General features: G+C 36.0%; 1 protein-coding gene across 1 annotated transcript in view; it reads left to right on the top strand.

Moving 5' to 3' along the window:
* The window catches only part of LOC140163580 (synaptic vesicle 2-related protein-like), a 49,878-nt gene extending 24,741 nt beyond the window's left edge, over positions 1-25,137 (top strand). Inside the window, exons 7-16 of the mRNA XM_072186894.1 lie at positions 255-383; positions 3,637-3,713; positions 5,623-5,699; positions 12,388-12,492; positions 12,930-13,041; positions 14,985-15,066; positions 17,540-17,629; positions 19,027-19,140; positions 20,412-20,434; positions 23,302-25,137. Coding sequence (XP_072042995.1) covers positions 255-383; positions 3,637-3,713; positions 5,623-5,699; positions 12,388-12,492; positions 12,930-13,041; positions 14,985-15,066; positions 17,540-17,629; positions 19,027-19,140; positions 20,412-20,434; positions 23,302-23,368 — 876 coding nt within the window. The 3' untranslated portion in view covers positions 23,369-25,137. The remainder of the gene's footprint in view (positions 1-254; positions 384-3,636; positions 3,714-5,622; positions 5,700-12,387; positions 12,493-12,929; positions 13,042-14,984; positions 15,067-17,539; positions 17,630-19,026; positions 19,141-20,411; positions 20,435-23,301) is intronic.
* Positions 25,138-25,680: the final 543 nt, after the last annotated feature.

Here is a 25,680-nt window from a genome sequence, read left to right as displayed (position 1 = left end):
TTGTATTATATTGTGATTTTCAAAAAATGAAAATTTATTTTATATTAGAAAGACATGCTTCGTATTCAGAATGCAATTCGATAGGTCTGAGGTGGTCTCATGCGTCCCACAAAAAATACTGTCGAAACGCAATAAACGCTCGTTTTAGATCCCTTAATTCACTATCGAAATCGGGGGTACAATTATTGCACCACACCTAAATTAACTTGCATTGTATTATTGAAAATAATATGAATTGATGCTTCTCTTTTCAGTGGCTTCCAGAGAGTGCCAGATACCATGTAGCATGTGGAAATCAAGACAAAGCCCACGCCATTCTAAAAGAAGTTGCATTGTGTAATAATAAACCCATGCCATTAGGAAAGCTTAAAATTGAAAATGTGGTAAGTTACTCTGTGTGTTTGTGTGTGGGTGTTTATGTCCGTCTGTGTCTAGACTATTAGTAAGACTTGCAGAGCTTATCCTGGTTGCATATACAGCTTGCGGAGCTAAGGAGTGATAAACTTGGTTCTAAGTGTCCGGTCATCTACCTGCACAATTTAAAATTGAACAAAAAATAATCTTGTTTCCCCATCCATCACCCCCTCCATTTTTGTTCAGATATTCATAGATCTAAAAATATGAAATTTGAACTTCCCCATAAATTTATAGATTGTACATACATGTAGAACTCTATAATACACTTTTTGATGTCAAATTTGGCAAAACCAAAGCCGTTGTAGAATATAGATTATAGAACTAGTCCAGACACTCCTAGTCTTACAGTCATTTTTACAGGGGGGGCACTTCCATGACGGATATGCATCATGTGCCTCGGGATAGACCCCCCTTTTCAAACCGGCCTGTACCCAATGACCCCCTGTTTTTGTGTTATTGCCCTACCTATTACCCAATGACCCCCTTAAAAAAATTCAGGTACTCAATGACCCTTTTTTCCTTTTTCCTGCTATACCCAATGACCAGCCTTTTTAATCCCAAAGTTAGGTGGTATTTGTGTTCTCCTCGAGAAATAATGGGATTTTTCTTCAAATCCCCACTGAATTTCAATCATCCAGTTGCTTCCAATTGTTAATTGATTCAAATCGCAGTTTGGCACTTATTTATGTGTACTCATTGACAGTCATTTGGTATTCCTGTACCCAATGACCCCCATTTTACAGTTTATTACCCCAATGGCCCCCTGTTTTTAAAGTTTCATACCGAATGACCCCATTATTATTCAGGTTGTGTACTGAATGACCCCATATTTTTGTAACTGTACATTTGACCTGAATTTGAACACATCCCTGCCATTTCAAATAGGGAGTGCCTCTGAGGGGGGGGGGGGAGGTTGCAGCTAGAAAATTTTGAGTGCTGGACAGCAATTAACAGAAACCTGGATAATTTGCTTTCTATGAGCAACAATTAAACCAAAATGGCTGATTTACTATACCATTATACACACTGGGCAATTTTGAGGCTCTTTGATACTCACCATATCTTCACGGTTGTGTAATTCTGACATATGGTCATGTAATTCTATACTTATTGGTTAAAGAGCTATCCATTTCCTATGCACCAACAAGCTGAATATCACATGTATTATTTGTGTAGGTACTAAATAGATCTACAGATATGATAGCTTAGATGGGACCATCATTTAATCTGAAGTATAGTCATTTGGTAAAATGATACAGTATGTGACTCATAAGACTGAAATAAGAGAATTGCTTATTCGGTTGTTTGTGAAAGCAATATTGGGTGATTCCATACAGGAGGCTAGCAAGATCTGCTTCAATGCGCACTCCAGGGATCCGCATCAATAATAGCAACTGTCTATATGATACTCGCAGGCTTGCAGCCGTATTTTGTTATTCGGCATGATGTCGTCACTCGCGATAGATCGCTTCATTCCATTGGTTGTTTTTGTCAGGGTTCGACTGTTCCATCTTGCGCCCTCAGACACAAAGGGGATACTTAACCGTTGCACTCGATGGGGGAAATCACAAAACATGTCATAAAATTAATACCTTTTGGTGAAACAATGTAAAAAGTTCAATTTCTAAAGGGAATAAACTCCCAATAATTACAAAAAGAAAAACAAATCAGTGTTTTCTATGCTGAGAAAATTGGTTGGAACTGAAAGGCCCAGTACAAACCAATAGGGATTTCGCGAGGACACCTTTGACAGACGTGAGAAATGGGTAAGTGCTATGGACGGAACAGCCCTGACCGAGAGAATCTGGAAAATGATTGTGTATTGAGCATGTTTCTTGTAAGTGTGTGATAGCTAACGAGTGTACATGTATGTGTAGGCCGCTCATGACGTGATGTCATGTGCATGTACGATGCTTATGGCGCGATGCCGTCCGCGTGCACAAGAGAAATTCACATTGATGCGCATCGCAAGAGTGCACACTGATGAGGATCTCGCCTGTGTAGTCACCTATATTTATGTTGAAGGACACTGGTCCTGATGGAAATTGCTCAAGCCAGGCTTAAAAGCTCATAAAGGCATGCTGGCTACTATATGGATGGAAAATGAATTAGCATGATTGAAAATGAAGACCACTCCCCCAGTGAATTTAGTGAGCAATTATGCTCATAACCTTTTGGCAAAAGAAAATTTTTAGGTCATCCCACACAGAGGCTATGTGAAAAACATTGTCTTATCAATAAGGGGGTACTACACCCCTGCCAAATTTTGTGCCTATTTTTGCATTTTTCTCAAAAATTATAGCGCATTGGTGACAAGAAAGATATGTACATTATAGAGGCAAGGACTACAAATATTGCACTGGAAATTTTATTTCAGCACTGACAACAGTTGTGGAGTTACAGTCTAAAATGAGGAAAACCAATATTTGATCAATAAATCAATAACTACTTGCCTTGAGTTGCTAAATTTTCAGTGCAGTAGACTGAGTAGTTGTAGTCCTTGCCCCTATAATATACATATCTTGTCACCAATGCGCTATAATTTTTGAGAAAAATGCAAAAATAGGCACAAAATTGGTCAGGGGTGTAGTACCCCCTTAAACAAATTGTGTGAAATTACTTTTGCTGGTGGTAGGATCATGCTATAGTGTGTCTTGTCTCAACTTGAGAGTAACACCATGTAGGATTTCAAAGTGGCACATTGTGTTGCCAGCTTACTGACAAATCGCCCTTCTACGTGTGTGTACGCCTCGCAGGATTAGGCTAGCGTATGATTCAAATCTGCCATTACAAAATCTAACATGGTGTTACTCTCAACTTGAGACGAGTTGGACTATATCACTCAAATAACACAATTAGGCAGTATATATTACAAGAAAACATTTAGGAACAAATTAGATATATGAAGAGCTTAGTTTCAAAACCCCTTACATCCACTTGCAGAGTTTGAGAACACATCAAAAATCATCAAAAATCATTGATATAGGGAGTTTTCAACAAAAGCAGTTTTTGGTGGGATGCTTGGGTAGGATGAGCATCCCACCAAAAACTGCTTTTGTTGCAAACCCCCATATATCAGTGATTTTTTTGATGATTTTTTGATGTGTTCTCAAAATTCGGCAAGTGGATGTAAGGGGTTTTGAAACTAAGCTCTTCATATATAGTTATATGGTAAAAAAAAGTAAAAAAATGTAAATCTGTTCATTTTTTTTTTCACAGTCAAAGCGGGGCAAATACAAAGATTTATTTAAAACCAAAGAATTGGCTATCACCACCGTTTTACTACTTTTTATATGGTAAGTGACATTTGATGTTGTGACTTTATGCTAAGGGGTTTACCAACATGTAGAACATGACCAGATTTCTTGCAAGTCACTTGTTCTTAATCCTGGGTATAAGGTAGACTAAATGCTTTGTCATAACACTGCGCATGTAAACATCTCAAAAAAAGTAACTACCCCCTTAAATAATGACCATTATTCAAAAATGGGCGATTGTATTACAAATCTGTAAAATGCGTTGGAAGCAGAATTTATTTCTGAGCATTTTGACACCTCATTTGGTACGATAGCCCAGAAAACAATAAACACCTTTCAATTTAATGTAGTGAGGTCCAGATTTGAAAGTTGCACTTACAACAATACAAAAACATGCAGATATCATTACATAGATTTCCTTCCATTATACTGAATACAAATCAATAGAATTTACTGCAACTTTCAAATCTTGGGTTTCATTAATTTAAATACATGTACACTATGACGTCAATATTTAGTAAATTGCTAAAAATGTGGTGTCAAAATGTGCAGAAATAAATTCTGCTTCCAACGCATTTTACAGATTTGTAATACAATCGCCAATTTTTGAATAATTGCCATTATGGAAGGGGGTTAGTTACTTTTTTTGAGATGTTTATTATGCTTGTAGTGATAACTGAAGAACTCATGATAACATTCTTGCATGACTTTGGTGGTCGTGCACTATAGCATGACTGCTTATTGGTGAAATTGAGATAAGTGTAAAAATATGAACTAAAAAACAATAAAATACATAACTTCAGAATTTTAGAACCAACTTCAACCAAGTATGCTAGACCTTTGGTGTTTTCAGAATATGATAGCCTAATGTTTGTATTAGGTCATAATTATAATAAATTAATTTTCAAAAATGCCTCCTTCGGCCTCCGTGGATTCTGTCACATATATCCTTCATTTTTAATCTATTACAAATTTCAAATATGTTTACGCTTCCATGGAGGTACTAATTAACATGAGCAGTGAAGTGACAATTGTGTTTTTAAAGCAAAAAAAGTCAGTAAGATACTCCTCAGTTGCATAATCAGGGTTAGAATTTTTGGGAAAATCTGGAAATCAATTCTCAAATCAAGGTTTAACCAAATTTGGGCAAATCATTTTAATGATTCTAAATGTGCCTTTTTAAATATTTAAAAAGGCACATTTACACATTGTGTGAGGGGTCACCTTAATTATTTAGAATAACCTCATTTGGACTTTGTGGTAGATACCTAATTAAACATAGAATAAGAAATGAAAGTTGCAGCAACATATAGTGACAAAATAGTAAGTAAATTATTAGATCTGAATTTTTTTACCAGCTCTGACAATATACTTAAAATAGAACTTGAAGGTATGTTGCTCTGTGTCTATTTCAAGTGAATCCAGGGAGTGAATACTGTGTGTTGTTGCAAGCTAATTCTGATGACAAATGAAATAATAACCCAAATTAAATAGTTGCAAACCCAACAAAAGGTATCATAAAAATTGACAACATGATTTATGTGACAAGCCAAAATGATTTTTCCTCAAATGTGACCTGTTACAACCAAATGAGTATAAGGTCGCTATTTTGTAGTTTTGAGACATCCTGACTGCTGAGTTAATGTTCTTTGTTTGCCGTGCACCTGTGCAAGCCAGTAGTATGGCCTTTGCGATTGGCCCATTGTGCCCCCGTTCACAAATCACATATAGACATACGTCTGGCTTGAACAGGTGCGTATGAAACAGAGAATGTAGTGTAGCGTTCAAAACTACCAACTTGCGCCTTTATGCTAATTTTGTGGCAGCAGGTCACAAATGCATCTTTTAATAAATGTAGGTTCTGCATTAAAAAAAAAATTATGCAAAAATGTTTTAAACACAATCTTTGACTGTTCCTTTAACTCATTATTTACTGTGTTTGTTGCAGGTTTGCCAATGCATTTTGCTATTATGGGCTAGTATTACTCAGCACAGAACTATTCGCATCTGGTAACACATGTGCAAGTAAGTGTTTATAAATGTAAATACAGTTTATTGTATTGATTAAATATACATTAACGTTCAAATTGACTGCTTCCATACAATGTACCTTGCAAAGGACTGACACATGTAGTGCTTACAGTAAAGATTCAACCTTGAGTACACCCATGACATAGTACATGTATACGTAGATAGGCTGGAGGATTCTGTAGTAGTGCTATACTATGATCAGCTTATTGCTATACTATGATCAGCTTGTTTATCAGGTGAGAATTATGCAGTTTTTGTTACTGCACGAGTCAATAATGTCTTGGAACGGGTGTGTAAAATTCACAAAAACTCACATGCGATTACGCAAAGCACAGTTCGCATAGGTGCTGTGCAGAGGAGACTTAAAGACATTCCTACAATGCACTATGATCCCGACTAGATTGGGAAATTTGATCAATATAACCTAATTTTAAAGGCAAAGTCCCCATTCCCACACAAAATGGTAATTTTAAAATTGCACTCCAACGAGCTAATAGTCGAGACGTATCAAATTGGATTTTCTTACAGAAAACATTCATAATGTCCCACTGCATTAATTTTATTCATAAGTCTCAATGTTTTGAATGTTAAATAAAAGGATGAAAACACCAGATATTTGCACACAATCCCAATGCAAGGTATGATCAACTGTGCCACATGTGTACAAAAGGCAGACATACCAAGGTCAGAAACCCCATTGGGTTATGGCTTATGGGAATGTATTTAAACATCCTCTTGGTGCTGTGTGTACGCCATTGAATCCATGATGTTATGAGTTCCGCCTATTCTAAGCTGATCAGAGTATATACTTGTTTCACTTTGAGATTGGTAGCAATGTTGTTTAATACTTGTACATGGTTGAGAGCTGTTGAGCTGCAGGCTTGCCGACAAAGTGCACTAAGCATGTACACTTTATGATATACGCGCTGCAGGAACCACATATGATATGACATACAAAAATGCAAAATGTATCTCATGCATGGAAGTGCTGTCATATCCCATATGTGCAGGCATAATTGTGTTGAACATTAACAAAAACAAACAAACAAAGCTGGTGAATTAACTTAATATCCACTCCCGTGCATCCACATTATATGGCGTTTCCGGGAAATTCAAACTGTATTTCAATTCCTATTGATATGAGAGCCAAAACAATGTCTATTTGAAGGCCCCATAGAATTAGGGAGCGTTCAAAAACACATGTGAACGGTCCCTTAATATGTATGAATAAAAGTATGTTAAGTCACTTCAGACATGTATTGAAAAGGACAAGCCAGACAAACCTTATTATAAATCATTTATTACCACCATATTTTGTGGTGAACTTACACATTTAAATATTGTATGTGGCAAAATATTTTTTTTAAATTACCGATCAACCGAGCCTGACTTTAGAGCTTTAACTTGATGGTAACACAAACTTTTCGGTTAAGGCCCCGAGGTGGCACTTAACACAAATGACCATACGGGTATGCTCCTCCGGAAAGACCCCCTTTTTGGATTTCGCAGCTCTGAAAGACCCCTATATTTGACCAAAAGAGAGCTCCGAAAGACCCTTGATTTTGATAATTTCAGCTCTAAAAGGTTTTTTCAGGCGATTTTCAACCAGAAAGCCAAGAAAGACCCTTGATTTTGACTGTTCGCAGCTCCAAAAGTCCCCATTTTACTTGTTCACAGCTCTAAAAGACCCCCTTTTACCGGTACGCCGTCAGTTCCCAAAGACCCACCAATTTCGGGGGAACATACCCACCAAAATTTTTTGATGTGCCCCCCCTGGGGTTTAAGCCTTTTGATAATGAGCTATATATAATGATTTGAGCAAAGCTACAGCAATTTGTACAGACTGCATACACAGTTAGTTTGTTTTATTATGCCTCTCTGTGTATATCACATCAACATTCTTGCTTGTCATATTTATTACCTAATAATACCAAACCAGATGGTTTTATCATATACCAGAAAAGTGGTAATTTTTACTGGAACCAAATTTTTCACACTAATTGTTCTGCGAATAGTTCACAGCTGCATGTTTAAAATTGTATGATTTAATTTAAATTAAAGGTCATTGTCTTCATAACATAATAATACATGGATATTTTTTATTTAATGATATCATGTAATCAAGTTTTAGAGATGCATAATCATAATGTGTTGGCTGAGATATGTTGAGATAGATAGATTGTATAAAACGTGACCAAAAGGGAATTTTATTTTTTTTTTACTTTTTACACAAAACTATCAAATGCCATTCAAAACCATGCAGTAACATTTTTATAAGTAAAATTACTTTTTGCAAAAATATGGTAGATTTAATAAACAACAGCCCCAAATATTTTTAGAATGTTACAAAAATAGCAAAAATTATTTTACAGATAATACATATTATTATTATTGACAGGTTGTGATAACAGGTTGTGTGTGTGTCCAGAATTATTGATTTTGATTGGCTATAATATAATAACACAGGCTGAACAGATTTTATATACCAGTGTTATTTATGGACATTTATGAACATGTGCTGGTAAATTTATATCTATAGTTTGATCAGCTCGTAATAGGCGGGAAATGTTAGGCTTCTACTACTACGCCAAAAGGTAGACCCATGTTAAGAGTGCTATAGTTGCCCAGTCTGGTCTATATTTTGTGTGTTAAAGAAAGCAGATAGAGTATAGGACTTGAATTAATAATTTGTGATGCTTCTGGTGAGATGTCACAAGTACTCAAAATAAGATATTTTGATGTTAATCCCAGGTGTTATAAGGCCCGCTGATTATGAGCTGATCAAAGTATAATGTGATCTTTAAATTGTCTGTTTTATAATTTATAAATCATGTACAGAACTGAAATATGCGATGTGATCAATCAAAATGAGTCAGATGTCGGAAATATTGATTTGAGATATAGCCAATAATAGTATTCAACTTCCTTTTTATTTGATTGTTTCTAAACACAACATTAAAATATCCCTTTCTGTGGAGCTATAAGTCTAATTATGATGGGGCTTTCAGTGAAATAAAGCTCTAAGAATGGTTCATGTAATGAAATTGAAAGCTGAATTTTGATTTTGAACAACATCAGAGTCATTTAGCTTGATCGCATCACATATGTTGTGTATGTTTGTATTGACATTTGTAATGTTTATGTTCTTCATAATATAATCAATTTATGAGGATAAAATGCTTGTACATATTATATATAATAATACCAGTATCTTTCCTTTAATAATGTAAATGAATGTATACATGTAGGTGTTTTTTACCTTTTATTCAGTAGTTTACCCATTCATTACAAAATAAATAATGTTGTTGAAGCTTTTTTATGAAATTTTTGAATTATGTTGAATAATGTTACACAGGACATTTTAAAATTGGTAAGTGTGTGTCTACATTCACTGAAGATTAACTTTGTTACCTTTTACTTGGGGTTTGTGGTACAGTACTATTCCACATTCTGTAAAAAACATAATAAGTTGGTTGATGTGCAATTTTTATTTAAAATTGAAGAACATTACAGAATAAAAATGTATATATTCCTTGATTATTTATTCTGTTTGATGGAATATTTTGTATAATACTCTATCTATTTGTTAACTATATAAATTTGTATAATATTTAATTAGGAACAAAGAAACAATTGGAACCAGGAGTTTTTGAAGGGGGTTATAATGTATTTGCTGCCCCTGTTGCGCAACACATGGAGTTGTGGCCCCCTTCGAATTAGCTATTTGGGCTAATTCTAAAAAGAAAGGCCCTATTGAAGTCATTTTGTGGACCATTTTTACACTATTATTGTAATCGTTGCTTAAAACAAAAGTGTCCAAGACAAACCAAAATAGACACATATTTATCCATACACTGGGTGTCTGAAGGGGTTGTTTCCCCTTAGAAGGTGAAAATTTCAAAAAAATGAATGCCCAATTGAAGCCATTTCGTGGTTTCAGTTCATTTTGCTTTTGCGATGTAAATAAGTTTAGTGCAACATGAAAAGAGGGCACAGGCTGGGTTGTTCCGCAACTGCATACGCACATCCACCTCACCGGCTACATTAATAGTTTAACAGAATGTACTATTATTATAATAATATGGATGCAAATAACGAATGCATAACGAATGAATAACGAAAGCCCATGGAACCTTCCTTTAAAAGGTGAAATTGCATCGCAGAAATCTAAAACTAGAATGTAACAAAACCTGTGATGAATGCAATGCCATATAGAACAGAGATAATGTTACTTCCTCCTGTTCGCCGTAAAAGTGATGTAATACTTGGATTAACTACCATGCGCTACAACATTCACATGTTATATATGCATTGAACCACAGATGTCCAATAACAGGGATAAAGACCTGGATCGTAATTCTATAGAATGATTAGTATCTTTGAAAAGAGCAGTATTGTATTCAACCAATGATTGCAGATATACAAATGTACACAGGTGATGAGTGCAATCTGCTTGTAGTGCAGGGCGATATATTCAAAACTTGTATTCATCTATTGCTATGGTAATTAATCCTGTTACATCATCACTTCTACGGCAAATTGCAACATACAGATCTTATCACATTTCTTCACACATCAATCTATTCAATGCTAGAAAACCTATTGGGCTATTCCAGTTGAAATCCATACACATTCTATGGAAGACATCTTCCACACAGGGGGTGTGAATTTCAAATGGGCTTACCTGGATGGGTGGCTTCATTTGTAATTTACACCCTCTGTGTGGGAGATTACAGGGATTGGTTTTTAAGGCGCAGGAGTGCTATCGCACACCTTTAGTTGCCTGTCTGAGTGCAATTTACAGCACACCTCAATTCCAATACTTCTTACCTAGTGCAATTTAAAAGCACACCTGACAGCCCGTCTCAACATTTCCAAAAGTATGATTTGTAACACACCTGTTATTTTCAAAATGGGGGTGGGGCACTTAACTTTAGAAGTGACGGGTATGTGCCTACCAGGGTCGCAAAGTAGGGCCTATCGGTACAAAACGTTGTTTTAAAAAAGGTCATTGGGTACAAACAAAAGGGGGTCATTGGGTGTAATATTTTATAAAAAGGCGGTCATTGGGTACAAAATTTCAAAAAAGGGGTCATCGGGTAGAAAAATTTAGAAAAAATGGAGCAAAATTCTATTTCTTGCTCCAAATTTCCAATTTTCCAATACAAATTTGCAAAAATAATAGGATTTGAAAGTTTCCTGGCATTATTTCCTGGCATTTTGATGATACAATTCTAGAAAAAAAAGGGGGTCATTAGGTATTTTCGACTTCAAAAAAGGTGCCTATTGACAGGCACATGCCATCACGTCTAAAGTTTAGTGCCCCCAGGTTCAAAACCCTGAGATGAAACCTCAACAGGAGGTGTTTAGATTTCAACAGGAATAGCCCATTGTTTGCCTTCAGCTATATCTCTCCTCCCAAATCCTTTACTTTATCCTTTATTGGGTATAGTTGAATTTGAATCTAGTTTAAATATTCTGACCTCATTATTATCCCAACCATTTTCCTTTTCAGCATATTTGGGTTGTACATGTAAGCTTACATGTACTTGGTTTTCCTACTCCCTTATAATATAATTCAGCATGTATCTTCAATTGTTTTCATTTACTGTAGTTATAGACAAATCCAATTTCACGCATTCCTACACCTCAATGGAAGGCATAGCTGGGTCCCCGTCAGCTCCATTTCACCTAAAATGTGAAATGATGCAGCCTTGGAGGGGATTCTAAACTGCATTCTATCACCCGTGTTACACGTAGACAAAAGAATGATGACAGTTTACAACACATTAGAATCTAACATCGATTTTTAAGCAGCTTTAATCCACCTAATTGGGCAGTCACAACACCAGTCTGGTGTTGCGGGGACCCAATAATGGCCGACCAAATCCTGACCATGACTTGGCTCGTTGGATTCGTCTATAGTGTCTGATGCAGATTTTATGATTCTGTTATATAGTCAACTTTTGAACAACGTGAAGTGCAAGGGTTTTGCACAGAAATGTTATCAAATTCTACAATTAAACAAGTGCAAATTTGAGATTGCCTGACATTTTGATTAAAAAGAATGCGCTTTTGGTAAAACGCACGAGAATTTGATGGCGAAGGGGTGAGAAATTCATGCAAATCATGCCAATTAATGCATGAGGGTGATTACACTGTAAATTATTCACTTTTTTATTGACTGCAACTGTTAATTTATGATGTACATTTTGATAAACCTGGGATATTTAGAGATTTGTACATTACCTTAGATCCCCCTTTCTTCATGGTAAATGGGGGAAACCTATTATCCATATGATTTGATACTGTACTTCAACTTTTCGTTTCAGGACATATGGTGTATGTATGGCTGCTGGTTAACCCAGAATTTTGAAACTTGTACCATGCATGTTGCAAACTAAGTTTGACCTGGCTGGGACTGGGGTCTGGTCTTGCCCATATGTGTATTTTAATTTTTTGATATATAAAAAAAATTAAGGAGAAGGTTTGGGATCTCCTTTATAGGATCCATACACCATTTCTCTTGTATGTCAGCTTTATTTGTCTCATGTTCCCCTTTGACCAGGTCTCTAATCTAGAGGCCATATTTCTTCATATCTTCCAATCAATATAATGTCTATTATTATATTAATATATTTCAATATTTTAACACCATAATGTTTATATTTTTCATTTTCAGGAGGTGAACAACAAAAGGAAGGTTTAGAATGCCGTGATGCCTGCAAGTCACTGGACAGATCAGACTATATATCATTACTGTGGACTACATTTGCTGAATTTCCAGGTTTGTACACAATAACCAAGAATCTGAAAGGCTAAGGTCTTTTGATTGTTTTTGGCACAGCCAACTATTTTTAAAAAGAAATAATAATTTCCTTGATCAACATAACTACATGTATGCACTTCACGTACATGTGTTATCACCATTGATGTTGACTGCATAATCAGGATTCGCTGCCATCTAAATTCAAGCACAAAAAGTGCATTTTAATTTTTTGTGCTTTTCTAGCAATGTGCCATATTGCTTTTACAAAGCGTTTGCGGTAATTATAGCACATGTTTGACAGGCGTACGCACACACAGCACACACTTTGCGGGTAGAACCTCGTTTTGAGATGAATATGCAAAAGGTCAATAGGGAACCTGGACTCTTCTGTGAAACCAACTTACCTCTGTGACACAAGTATAATGCCTCTCTAACTTTTTCTATTTCCATCACAGGTGTTGTATTAACATTCCTCATCATAGAGTTAATAGGGAGAAAGCTTACCATGGCTGTAGAATTCTTTGGCTTTGCAATATTCACATTCCTGTTATTTATTTGCTCTACAAGGTAAGTGGTTTTAACCCCCTGGACACTACTGGTCATCTGACAGCATTTTTGATTGGTTGATAATTTGAAATGCTCATTTTAATTGCCAATCATGACTGGGCTTTAAAATATTTATGTTCAAACTTGTATTTGCAGATGATCTTATTAATACCCTCCTTGATTGGTTCAAAATTGGACACAAAATTCATTTTGGCCAATCAGCAGGTAGTTCTCATGGGGTTATTAAAGGCTGCCAATTTGAACACAACACTGAAAGGTGCATAGATGTGGAATTGATGAAATTTTGTGCGGAACATTAATTTAGACACTTTTTCGCGTGCAGCACAACTACTGTAGAAATAAAAACGAGTAGAGTAAATATCACCAACAGAGATGCCAATCCTCCGATTTTTTGTATTTTTCCCAAAAATCAGATTTTCTAAAAATTTTTTTTTTTTTTTTTTTTTTTTTTTAAATTTTCAAAAAATATCTTTGGCCAAAAAAGCAAGTTATAGGCCTAAATTACTTCTTATTCAAGGTTAGAAACCATATAAATACTGCTACTTAAAAAAGAAATTTCCAATTTTATTTTACAAAGTTGTATAAAGTTGTACATTTTGATTACTTTTGCTTCTATTGAACAGTCAGGAACACATTGAATTAGTATACATTGCTAGCTGTTCAGTAGAAGTAAAAGTAATTAAAATGTACAACTTGATCCAGCTTTGTAAACATAAATTGGCAATTTTTTTAAGTAGCAGTATTTCTATGGTTTCCAACATTAAATAAAAAGTAATTTAGGGCATATAACTTGCTTTTTTGGCCAAAAATGTTTTTTGAAAATTTAGCAAAAAAATAAGGGGGGCTCAAAAATTTGATGAATCATCGTTTTTTATATTGCGCATTATATATATCCATTTCAGCCATGTAGGCCATGTTATTGGGCCAAAAAAATACTTTGGAGAATGTCTCTCATGTACAAAAGTATAGGAAACTGAACATTTAAAACCACTTTTTTGGGATGAAGGAAGCATTTTTTCAAAAAAGTCTAAAACAATTTTTTATGTTAGAAATGGCCTTTTGGGGTGCTAATTCTGCTAAAATTGCCTGGGCCTAGGTACCTAATATGCATATTTCATGGTATAATTTTGAGAAAACAAGCCTTGAAGAATATTACATGTATAATAGATAGTCTTCAAGGCTTGTTATCTAGGCTTGTTTTCTCAAAATAACCTTATTTTTTAATCCATTTGAATGTAATTTTACCCTCAGAAATGGTGTCTCCTACAGTGTAAAATGTGTACAAACCCTCTGGCTTCGAGGGGCTTCGCCCCCTAGACCCCCACCGGGGCTTTGCCCCTGGACCCCACCAGGGGCCCTTTAAACTTTCAGATTTTTTTTCACAACCCATTGGCATCTCTGCACCAAAAGCTTGGAAAAATTTGATGATTTATTTTGCAAACATATTTTGATTTGAGCAAAAGTACAAAAAAATCTGGGTCAGTCGGGCCCGTAAAAAAAGTTTTTTTTGTTGCCTTACACATAGGTCTATGTAAATTAGCCTTTCATACCATATAAGGCTAACTAGCCATTAACAGCAGTTACCTTGTTGAGTAACGCTGACAGGTTAGCGCCAAGATATAGCTATTAACCTCTCATTTGAAGCTGAGCAGATCGGAACCTGATTTGAAGCTACATGCGGTGGAAGGGCATTCCAAATGACTACAGAGTATGGGAGAAATTATCTTCTGTGGATACCAAGTTGGATCTTGTGATTATCACAACAAGGTCATGCAAATATCTGGTTGACAGTGTCATGCAGGTTCTACTGCCATGTCCTGTAAGTGAAGAAAAGACCAATGCGGTCCAACAAGTTCAATATCCTTTGGCCCATAGCCGAACCCTGCCCACATCTATCAATATAAATTGGTTGATTTTGTGCCATTTTTTTCTTATCTTTCCAGGAATATTTTAACATTTTTCCTGTTTGCAGCAAGGGCTTTTATATCTGGTGCCTTCCAGGCAGCTTATGTATATACTCCTGAGGTAAGAACTGTAACTTAATGTAAGAGGTAATAAGCTGTCACACCGCCATCAGTTTCAGATATTCCAGTTGAACTCTGGGATTTACTAAGAGAAACCTGTATTCATGTTCTAGACAAATATAAAACCTAGCTTACAAATCTCTCATCCATCCAGGGATGGAGTATTGTGGATCCGTGTGGGATCCACATACACAGGAAATCACACAGAAGCTCGAAGGGGTGCATAATCGGGCAGGAAGATTTGTAATGGCGGTTATGAAAGATACAGTAGCGTGACAAGGAGAGCCCGAGTGGGAATTTCTTGGAGATCGGAGGGAGACATCAAGAATTTCAGTCTTCCAGCAAGCTCTGATGGGTCACCTTGCCATTCCAATGCATAATTTCATGCGCCCTGTCCAACGCTCCTCACATTCATAGCAGATTTACTCAACTACCAGCATCAAAAACTCTTTGAAGTTTTCATTCATAAAGCGTACAATTAAAGACTGGAACACATTGCCGCACCATATCACAGACATGGAAGACGAGGATAAATTTAAGTCAGCGGTAAAACAGCACATCAAAGAAAGCAAGAAATAAGCAACCACCATAACATCTGCAGATTAGTACCACTTTGCTCGTGTGACCCCTTCTTGGGCAGAATCTAATCCAGATCCAGATCCAGTTAAAATCCGTACACCCCCTATAATAGAAGACATGACCTTTCTATCACACATGGAGTATAGATTTCAAATGATTTCAACCATTTAGGTAACCCCATTTGAAATCTTCATTCCTGTGTGGAAGATTAAGGTCATGTCTTCCATTGAGGGGGTGGTATGTATTTCAACTGGATTAGCCCAATGCATTCGGCGATGTTACCTTCACATGCAGCATGAAACAATATACAAATATTAAAGGAGTGTTTCGTGATCCTAGCATCCTCTTTTTATGACATTTTTCAGTACATATCCACGAAAAAAGCCTATTCCCAAAATTTCAGTTGATTCCGATTTTGCTTTGAAGTTATGCATGATTATGTGTATTACACTGCTCCATAGACAATGCGTTGTAATTTCGTTCTGGTGCACCAGAACGAAATTCAAATTTCACGATATCTTTGCAAAACGAATTAATCTGCAAGAAATATTTTGTACATACACATTATGTAGCCAGAGGTTTCCAGTGATATAAAAATCTCAACTTTTTTTGAGAAAAGTGGGGGGATGAGGCTGTGGATCACGAAGTGCCACTTTAACTGTCTATGAGTGTGATGGTCGAAATATAATCACTTGGTGAAAGATGGATTGTTCCATTCCACAAGCCGGAAATTACACAAATTTAAGACAGTTAATATTTGTTTTATATCACTCATACATAAATTCTGTTGCTCAAAAAAATACTATTTAAGATAAGGAATACATTTTTTCATCAACATAACACCATGACACCGTGACATACTTAACATTTTGGTGGCCACCCCATAACTAAATGGGCGAAGTCTAAGAGTCAGCGACGGCTTGGCGCAGGCGCACACGGGCGCAGCACTATGATGGTAAAAACTATCACACGGAGAGGCTGATGGTAAAAATGATAAATGGCTATCAACCAATGAACTGTCTAGAATTTATGTATGAGTGATATAATTCTAAATATAATCATCTACCTGCCACAACTACCATTGGAAAAAAAAGCTTTCATACTCAACAGGTTTTTTAAAAGAGAAACTGATCAAAACTCTTTGGACATGGATTGTACACAATTTGCACTGTACCCCAACCAAATTTATGTATGTGGTGGGCGTTGTTATAGATTACTGTTTGCAAAAAAAACTTGGGTGGGGGCTTACAAAGCAGTTAGAAAATCGGAAAGTCTAGGAAAATCCACATAGTTTACAGTTGCGGTAAATCTACATGCTGCAGTTACAGCTCACCTATAAAATCAATTATTATGAAGCATGCAACTCGTGCAGATGTTTTACACTATTTTTTAAATTAGGGTAGGGTCTATTTGTAGGAATTGTTTTGGCGTAGTCATACTGACGGTGTGTGTATAATGTGTGAAAGCATTCTACATTGTTCAATCTTGTAGAATGTAGTATGCATTTTACATATGCTAGCTGCTTGGGAGTATTTTATTTATTTTTATAGCCATCTTCATCTGGTAGTCTGTGACAACAATAAATAGCAATGGAGCTAAAACATCTCCCTGTCATACACCAGTAGTCACTAGGAAGGGTTGCAAGGGACCAACCTTTAACAAATACAAAACTCTCTCCTACTACTGTAAATCACTATTTGAATGGAATGCCTGCTCTGATTGGACACTTGATTCCACTACCTAAACCTAAGAGTACAAATCCTATTTGGCTCATGAACCAATTGTTTTGGTCACGCTCCAATCCTTCACATTCCCAAGATGGATAAATAGATTAACAGAGACAGGCTGTTGAATTTCTAAAATACTTATTGAAACTTTCCATTTTGTTTTTGCAGGTGTATCCTACAGCAACAAGAGCTTTAGGAATGGGTGCTTGTAGTGGAGTGGCTCGAATTGGCGCAATCCTCACACCATTTGTTGCCCAGGTAAGGAATGTAATAATCATTAACTTGAGATCAAAAATCAACCCTGGGGGTGTAACATTTTCGAAAAGGGGCATTTTGTAGACGTATTATTGGAAAATGCTATGAAATTATGAATGGGATAATAATAATAAATAATAATACAGATTTAGAGAGCGCTTTTTAAATGAAGAAACAACGCGCTATGGAAAAGGAAAAATGCAAGAGGGAGGAAACATTAGGTGAAAAGGTGAGTTTTTAGGGTCTTTTTGAAAGTTTGGACATTGGGAGAGTCACGAATGTGGGAAGGCAAGCCATTCCATAGAACAGGGGCAATGATGGAAAATGCTCTGTCACCAGCCAACTTGTGGGATCTTGGAATGGAAAGACAAGTGGCAGCAGTAGAGCGCAAAGAGTACCCAGAATGACGGGTGTGAAGGATGGAGGACAGGTATTCAGGTGTAGATGAAGCAAGAACCTTATAATCATGGATGAGAGTGCGGAATTGGACATGTTTAGCAACTGGAAGCCAGTGCAGACTATGAAGCAAAGGAGAAGTATGAGTATATTTTAGTTCTCTGAAAATGAGTCTGGCGCACTTGTTCTGGATGGAGCTGCAGGATGGAAATGTAAGATAGAATAGGATTTGTCCATGCAATTGTGCGATCATGACATGCCAGCTTTATGCTTACTTACGATGCTTACATGCTATGGCATGGAAATTTTTGCATATCGGTCACTTTTTCTTTGAAATAAGGATGGGGGCATTTGTTAGAGGGTAAGGCAGGTATTTGCGATTGATTTTGTACCCGGGTACATGACACATTTTTCAGGTGGGTAATTTGGTACCAGGAATTGCAAAAAAAATTAGTATATTTTTTATAAAAAAATTAATTAATTAATTTATTTATTTGGTTTTGGAGTGTCCCTTGACCTAGAGCTAAATGCTAGGATCATATTCATGGCTAACTTACCAAAAAATTTATTTCAAAATGAATACAAATTCAATGCATTTTGAAATCATTAATAGAGTATGACATGAACATAAATATTACTTTGCATATTAAAAACACTTAACAATTTTTTTTTTTTGTAAGTCAACCATGAACTATGCCAGCATTTAGCTCTAGGTCTAGCGACACTGACTCCCAAACCGAAAAAATAATAAAAAACAGGCATTAATATTGAAGCATTACCTTACTGAACACGGCATAATTTAGTTTTGGCCACTTGTATAGCAAAAATAGACATTGATGAAAATTTGTATAGCTGTTGTATTCTTTTGTATGCAAATGAAAATACAATTGCATAGGCTTTTGCCAAGATGAGTAGTAAACTGCTATGTGATACCAACTAATGGCCTGTTCCTGAATATACATTATGCATTTTCTGTGATATTATTTTTGTTGACTTGTTTGCAGGTGTTGTTGGGTTACTCGCCTTCGTTAGCTATCTCTACATATGGTGTGGTTGCCTTGATAGCTACTGCTGCATGTATGTTACTTCCTATAGAAACAAAAAACAGGGAAATGATGGTAAGTTCACAGAATACCTCAAATGCAGGGTTGTTGATTTTAAATCGGATTTTTTGGATTTAAATCGATTTTGTTTTGTTCCAAGAACTGCTATACCCCATGACAAAGTCAAAAGAATACCAGTGGAATGCTAGTCATATGCACAATGCTACCAGGTATTTACAAAAAATCAAAACCTGTTTTTACATTTGAAAATTTCAAAGAAAAAATTTGGTAAACTCGTGGGGACCAAAGCTGTTGAATTCTGCACCTTGAAGATGAATTTTTAGCAATAAATAAAGTGACATTATAGAGGTATTTTAATTGTATCCGAAAGTTGTAGAAGCATTAAGAATGAAGTAAAACAGTCAATTTAAGCAAGAAATTAAACTTACATTGATCAAAAATGGTAAAAAATTGAAAAATTTGATTTAAATCAGTGATTTTTGAAAAAAAATGAAGTGATTTAGATCAATGATTTAAATCGGTATGATTTAAATCGGTGCGATTAAATCAAACAACCCTGCTCAAATGTATGACAAGAATCAGGTTTATAATCTTCACATAGGCTGTTTAAATCCGCACTACCCCTGTGGAAGATATTAGAAATATCTTCCACACAGGGAGCATGTATTTTTATTTTGCTGGGAAAATTGCACTTTTGGCTACATGGCATCATTGGGCAGAAAAAACCTGCTATGTGTCATTGGCCCTTGAACATGTTTAAAGCAACACCTCCTATGTAACCTGTTGGCAGTTTTGTTTTAAACATGTGCAGGGGCCAAAAGCACATAGGAGGTTTTTCCTGCCCAACGACAATGGCCGCTACAGCCAGTCTACTCTGAAGTACAAAGTACCAACGCGGACGCACACATTGTGCCGACTTTGAAGGCACGCATAACTGCAGCAGAGACGCAACACTGTGCACTCTTTACACGCACGCATTGTCACTTTATACTTCAGAGTGGACAAACTGTATACTGTGTAGTATTTGTATAACATAAAAGGGAAATGACCTCATATTCTCAACATATTAAAAGACTTTGGACTTGCACACATCATGGACAAAGTTTAACGTTTAAATATGTTACAATTTGTTTTTGGGTTTTTTTAGATTCAAAGAACTCCTTTACAACTAAAATATTTCCTTGTGTGCTTTTTTTTTTTTTTTATTCATGCATGTGCTTTTATTTGCAGATTTAGTTTTTATATAATTTTATATAAAAAGCATGTGCATTTTTTTTTTTGTTTATTGTAATTGAAGCTGTGATTTTAAATGTCTTGTTTTGAAGGAAACTTCAGCGGAAGTAAGAAGGTAGTTGAGCCCAGTTTTGTTTTCATCACCATCTATTAACAAATTAATAAAAAAATGCATGATAGAATTTAACTTGCTTTGACTTGCAGGGAATCGTAAGTTGACTGACGTGCTACACGGTTATACTAATTACACATCATTTTATTCAATCATTTTAAAGCCTTAATGTACGATTTCCGTCAAATGGTAAAGTGAAAGAAACCCCACTGGTTATTTTGGCCATTCAACATGCAGTTCAATGGGAGGACATATTATCATAATTTTTAAATTATGATAATATGTCGAACTTTGCTCTGTTGACCTACAAAGACGACAAATTTGGCCGATTCCATTTAGGTACAAGGTGGGACATGTGTAAACATTACAAATATGCAAAAAATCAGGTTTGAAAAAAAATTAACCAATTTCATATTATAAGATCGTACATTATGGCTTTAATTAACCAAAAGAAAAAGCATACCGATCTCAGGCAAGGGAAAACACAATTACAAACAGCAAATAAAGAAAACAATGAGGAAATACATCATGGTTAAACGACTTCTTGGACATTCCATTTTGGCTTATGTGTGGAATTAAAGCAGGGGTCGCATTTAAGGAGTTTGCGCGTCCAGGGACTCCTTATTTTTGGATTTTGGACTCCTTCAATCTCAAGTTGAAAATGAGCAAAGGGTCCAATAAAAACTATATGGACTCCTTAATTTCACGATGCACAGAGGCATAATTCATCAAATAAAAATAAAAAAATAAAAAGATCAGTAAATCTTTTGAATCACCATAGGCCAACAACACTAATTTCAGTGGAATTTAGAATTGGAAGTTCTGGAGTTTAGAATTTCGGACAGATGGACTCCTTAAATTCTCATCGGACCCCTTAAATGTGAGTTTTGCACGTACCAAAGGGTCCAGAAAAATTAAATTGGACCCCTTGATTTTTTGTGCTCACGCTACCCCTGAATTAAAGATTGAGTCGGATGACATGAGAACAGAGTTGATTATTTGGTCTTTCGGACACCTGTGCGCATAGCTATGTGAATTCTATGCATTCGTCAGTAAAATTCAGTGGTTTTTTTTTCATGTGTTCAATTTTTGTTGATATTTTCAGTATCTTATTGAGATACAATTTTATTTTATTTTTTTGCAGTTTTTGTTGTGTTTTTGTACACATTTTACCATGATTGTAAAAGAGGCAAATTCATTGTGTATACATGTTCTGTTTTTGAATATCACAAAATCACACACAAAAAAAAGCATTGCACTTATGTACCAAATATGTATGAGACAGACTTTCTTTTTTTGGCTTTAGCAATGAATCATTAATTCCCCTACGATGGTTATTGGATTTAAAATATTCACACTACATACATCTCTCACACTTCACATCTCATCAAGTTTATGCTGTTTTTTACCAAACATTGGTTACTAACAAACAAACAGAGGGACATGGGTACTGTTTGAGCTGGTGTCACCGCTAAAAATGTAAATATAAAAAATGTTTACAAAACTAAGGTGGGTTGGGTGTCTCCTGCTGTTTGATGGCACGTAGGGCTGTTCCAGTTGAAATTCACCCTGCCTCAGTAGAAGATTCTGGTTGAATCTTTCTCAGAGGGTGTATTTTTCAAGTGGAGCTGTCTAATAATGTGTTTATTCCATTTGAAATTCATACTCCCACTGTGAAAGATATTTCCAAAATCTTCCACAAGGGTAGTGTGGATTTTAAGTGGAATAGCCCAATAAACTGCCAAAATAATCTTAGCAATCTGATTGGTTTATATGTCTGAGCTGTGTTCTATCAGACAATAGAGAACGGTTTGACCGGAAATGGTCCAGCATTCAAACCCAAACGCAAAAACGTCAGAGCATGTGATGACCCTTGTGTGATGCACTTCTTCCTTGTCTTGTTTAACTCTCTTCACGCGGGTGTCGACTGCAGATTCAAAAATTTCAAAATGTAAATTTTCATGACCATATTTGGAATCAGCATGAAAAATGCATTAAAATGAGTACAAACAAGCCTAGTATTGGTTCAGTAGTTCTTAAGATAGCTCTTGATATTTTGAGAAAATATTTCAAAACTTTTTCTATTGGAGCGCATGGCTAGCACGTAGAGTATTAATATATTCGCCAATTTTGTGCATGGGGCGACTTGTATAAAAGTGCTTGAACTTGATAATGAAATCTTGAATATGTGTGACTTGCTTGCTAGGTTCTTTTTCCCCTTTGTACATTTCACTCCTGCATCGGTCCCCTTGCATACCTTCCCTTTCTCTTCATCCAACTTCATTCTACCTCTACCAGCTGTATGTACAGGTGGCAATTCCATCAGTCTGCCTGTTTATGATCACCTCTCTGCTTGCAGCTCAACCCCTACCTCCTAACCGATGACGGCTGGATATCTCTGGTCTTGTGGCCAGAGAACCCGACATCGGCTCTTGGGAGGGAAGCAAAACAAAAACAAAAACATTTCAACCTAGCAGGGCTAAAGTTATTCCTACTAAAATCAAATATGCATCCACAGTAATTACCCATGTAAAGTTTGTTCGGCTTATATAAGGTGGAAATTATTGGCTTTTGTTATTGTGTGCGTCAATAAGCTCCAACTCATGCTGGAGTAATTAATTCACATAAGCGTGCGCCAGTCACGCATTAGGCCTACGCAACGCATAACTAGCGTAAGCATTGCGCACAACTGCTTGCACGCCATTCTATATCAATACACGGTGTTACGAGTCTCATTTTTTCCGCCTTATATAAACCGAACAAACTTTAGTATGCTGTCAGTAGGTTCATATGGCCTGTCAAGTGTATTAATGTACATAAAATACATGTACATGTAAGACTTATCGCTTTTCTTTGTTTCTTTCTTTCAGACTGCTGCCAGAAGACCAAGTCATTCCAAACCATAAGACATTTCCACAGCCAATTCATCATGACTAGATTTGCCAAATATAAGTGTTACAGTCTTCAAGAGTCACCAGAACAAGATTTGGATGTCTTCACTTCTATATGTAAGATTGTACACCAGCAGTTGACTATATCATTTTTCACCAAATATGTAACTGTATTCAGTGCTCAACAGTGCAATATATGGGCATATTCATAATAAAACCTAGGTTTCACTCAAGGGTTCTTCCCGGTTTCGCTAAATTTCAGGTGTTCTGAAAGTGACCTATAACTGGACCATTTTCAATTAAAATATGTGATGCAATAAAGCAAAATCAGTCGGAACTCAGAAAAATTGATTATGAGATATAGCCAAACAAAGGAACTATTTCCTTTTGTATCCGCTTATTTTGGAAACTATTTTATTGCTCATAGCTTTGGAACTGGTTGTTAAATTTCAATATTTTTTTTGTGCAAAAATCCAGCTTTGTAAATGTTTTTTACTATAAAAAACTAAAAATCTAAAAAATTAATATTTCCAAGTTCCGACTGATTATGCTTGATCGCATCACATATATCCCTAATGGGACCTCCCGCACAGGGAGTGCAGTTGTAGTGATTACAAATGTGTACATCCATATCAAATCGAGATGCACTTGTCACCTGCTTCATGTGTCTCATATTTCACATTTAATAGCTAGGACTCCTTTCAAGTGGAGGTCACTTCAAATCATCCCAAAGTCACACGGTTAAGGAATGTTCTCTGTATTCCTAAACAATATGACTTGGGATGATTTAAATTGACCTCCAATTGAGATGAGTTTGGTATTTATTTCAAGCTAATATATAATATGATAATGCAGTAACAAAAAGCAAGAAAAATTGAGGGCCGTGTCGCTGTAAAGCAAATCACACATATGGCTTTACTAACTTATTTTATAAAGCTAATGGGGCTGGGTATATGTATACATTTATATATAATATAATATTTTATGTTTATCTGTAACTATTGTAGATATGTTGAGTTAATAGCTGTTGAAATATACTTAATAGAATTGTTAAGTTAACACATTTTGAAATGTAATGTTGTGGGAAATATGGCATATTAATGGGAACTAAAACTGTTAGGGCTAGTTACAATACTGTTTAAATTATAGGAAACTTGCTAATTTTGTGTTAGTAGCAACATGAGGGCACAGCTACGACATTTTCAGAACTGACCAATCACGTTTGTGCAATAACACATGTTCACATCTGCGTCTTATGCTGTATACGCCATATGTAGTAATGGAGAAGTTTTAAAATGAACACAAATTAAATAATTTTCCTATACCAGAATAATAGGGCAGAAGGCCAAACAAAGTTGTGGTTGTTTCAAAGCTCATTTGCACATTGGTAAAGGAGTATTCATGTCCATATTCCTAGATTTTGTATTATTTGAAATCCATAAAATTGATCATATGTTCCACAAATTTCACTGAACAACTTCTAAGAAGAACAATATTATGTTGAAACTCAATAGAAATACATACATCCAGGCCCTTAGCCAGGGGGTGCAATGGGGCTATCGTTATAAGGCAGATGTTGGCTGCTGCACTCAAATGAAAAACAATATCATTGTTTGCATCTGAAATCTTCATTTATAATCCAAAAACTGGGCTTAAAGAATATAAAAATAGACACGATGAAGCGTCACGCCGATCAGCGGCAAGCGGCAGAAAGTATGAAACCAGCATAAGAGAAGATATTCTATATTCAAAAACTCTTCCTATACCTTTGTACAGGAGCCAACCATTGTTAATCCTTGATGAATCCACAGTCCAGTAACGATACGCTGAACGCAAGGTTACGCCAGAAGCGCATACGCATGAGCGCATAAAATTCGCCATGCCTGGAAGGAGTGCTTAGGACTAAACATGAAATCTCCTATGTTCTGGCGGTAGAAGCTGAATATTACCGCTTTATTCTTTAGTTTCATTGCTGATATCAACAGAGAAATACCGCGATCTTCTTGTAAGGTTGTGTGGCAATGACAAACAGACATTCCGAATGAAAGAATCATGTGAATTAGACATTTTTAGTTTGTTTCGTTGTTGAAAGGGATTAACAACGGTGAAACATGATTGAATCCCTAAGTGGGCCATTCCAGTTGAAATCCACACCCCTATGGAAGATATGACCTTAATCTCCTACACGGAGGTGTAGATTTCAAATGGAGCCACCCATTCCTAGGTGAGATCAATAGCAAAATAGTACTATTAATCTCACCAAGGGGATGGCAACCCCAATTGAAATACACACTCCCTGTGTGGAGATTAAGGTCATCTACATATTTGTACAAGTGCCCAAGTTTATTATTATACATA

This window comes from Amphiura filiformis, chromosome 11 (assembly GCF_039555335.1).
Source record: "Amphiura filiformis chromosome 11, Afil_fr2py, whole genome shotgun sequence".
NCBI lineage: Eukaryota > Metazoa > Echinodermata > Ophiuroidea > Amphilepidida > Amphiuridae > Amphiura > Amphiura filiformis.
The sequence above is the reverse complement of the archived record's forward strand: the minus strand, read 5'-3'. Positions and strand labels throughout refer to the sequence as shown.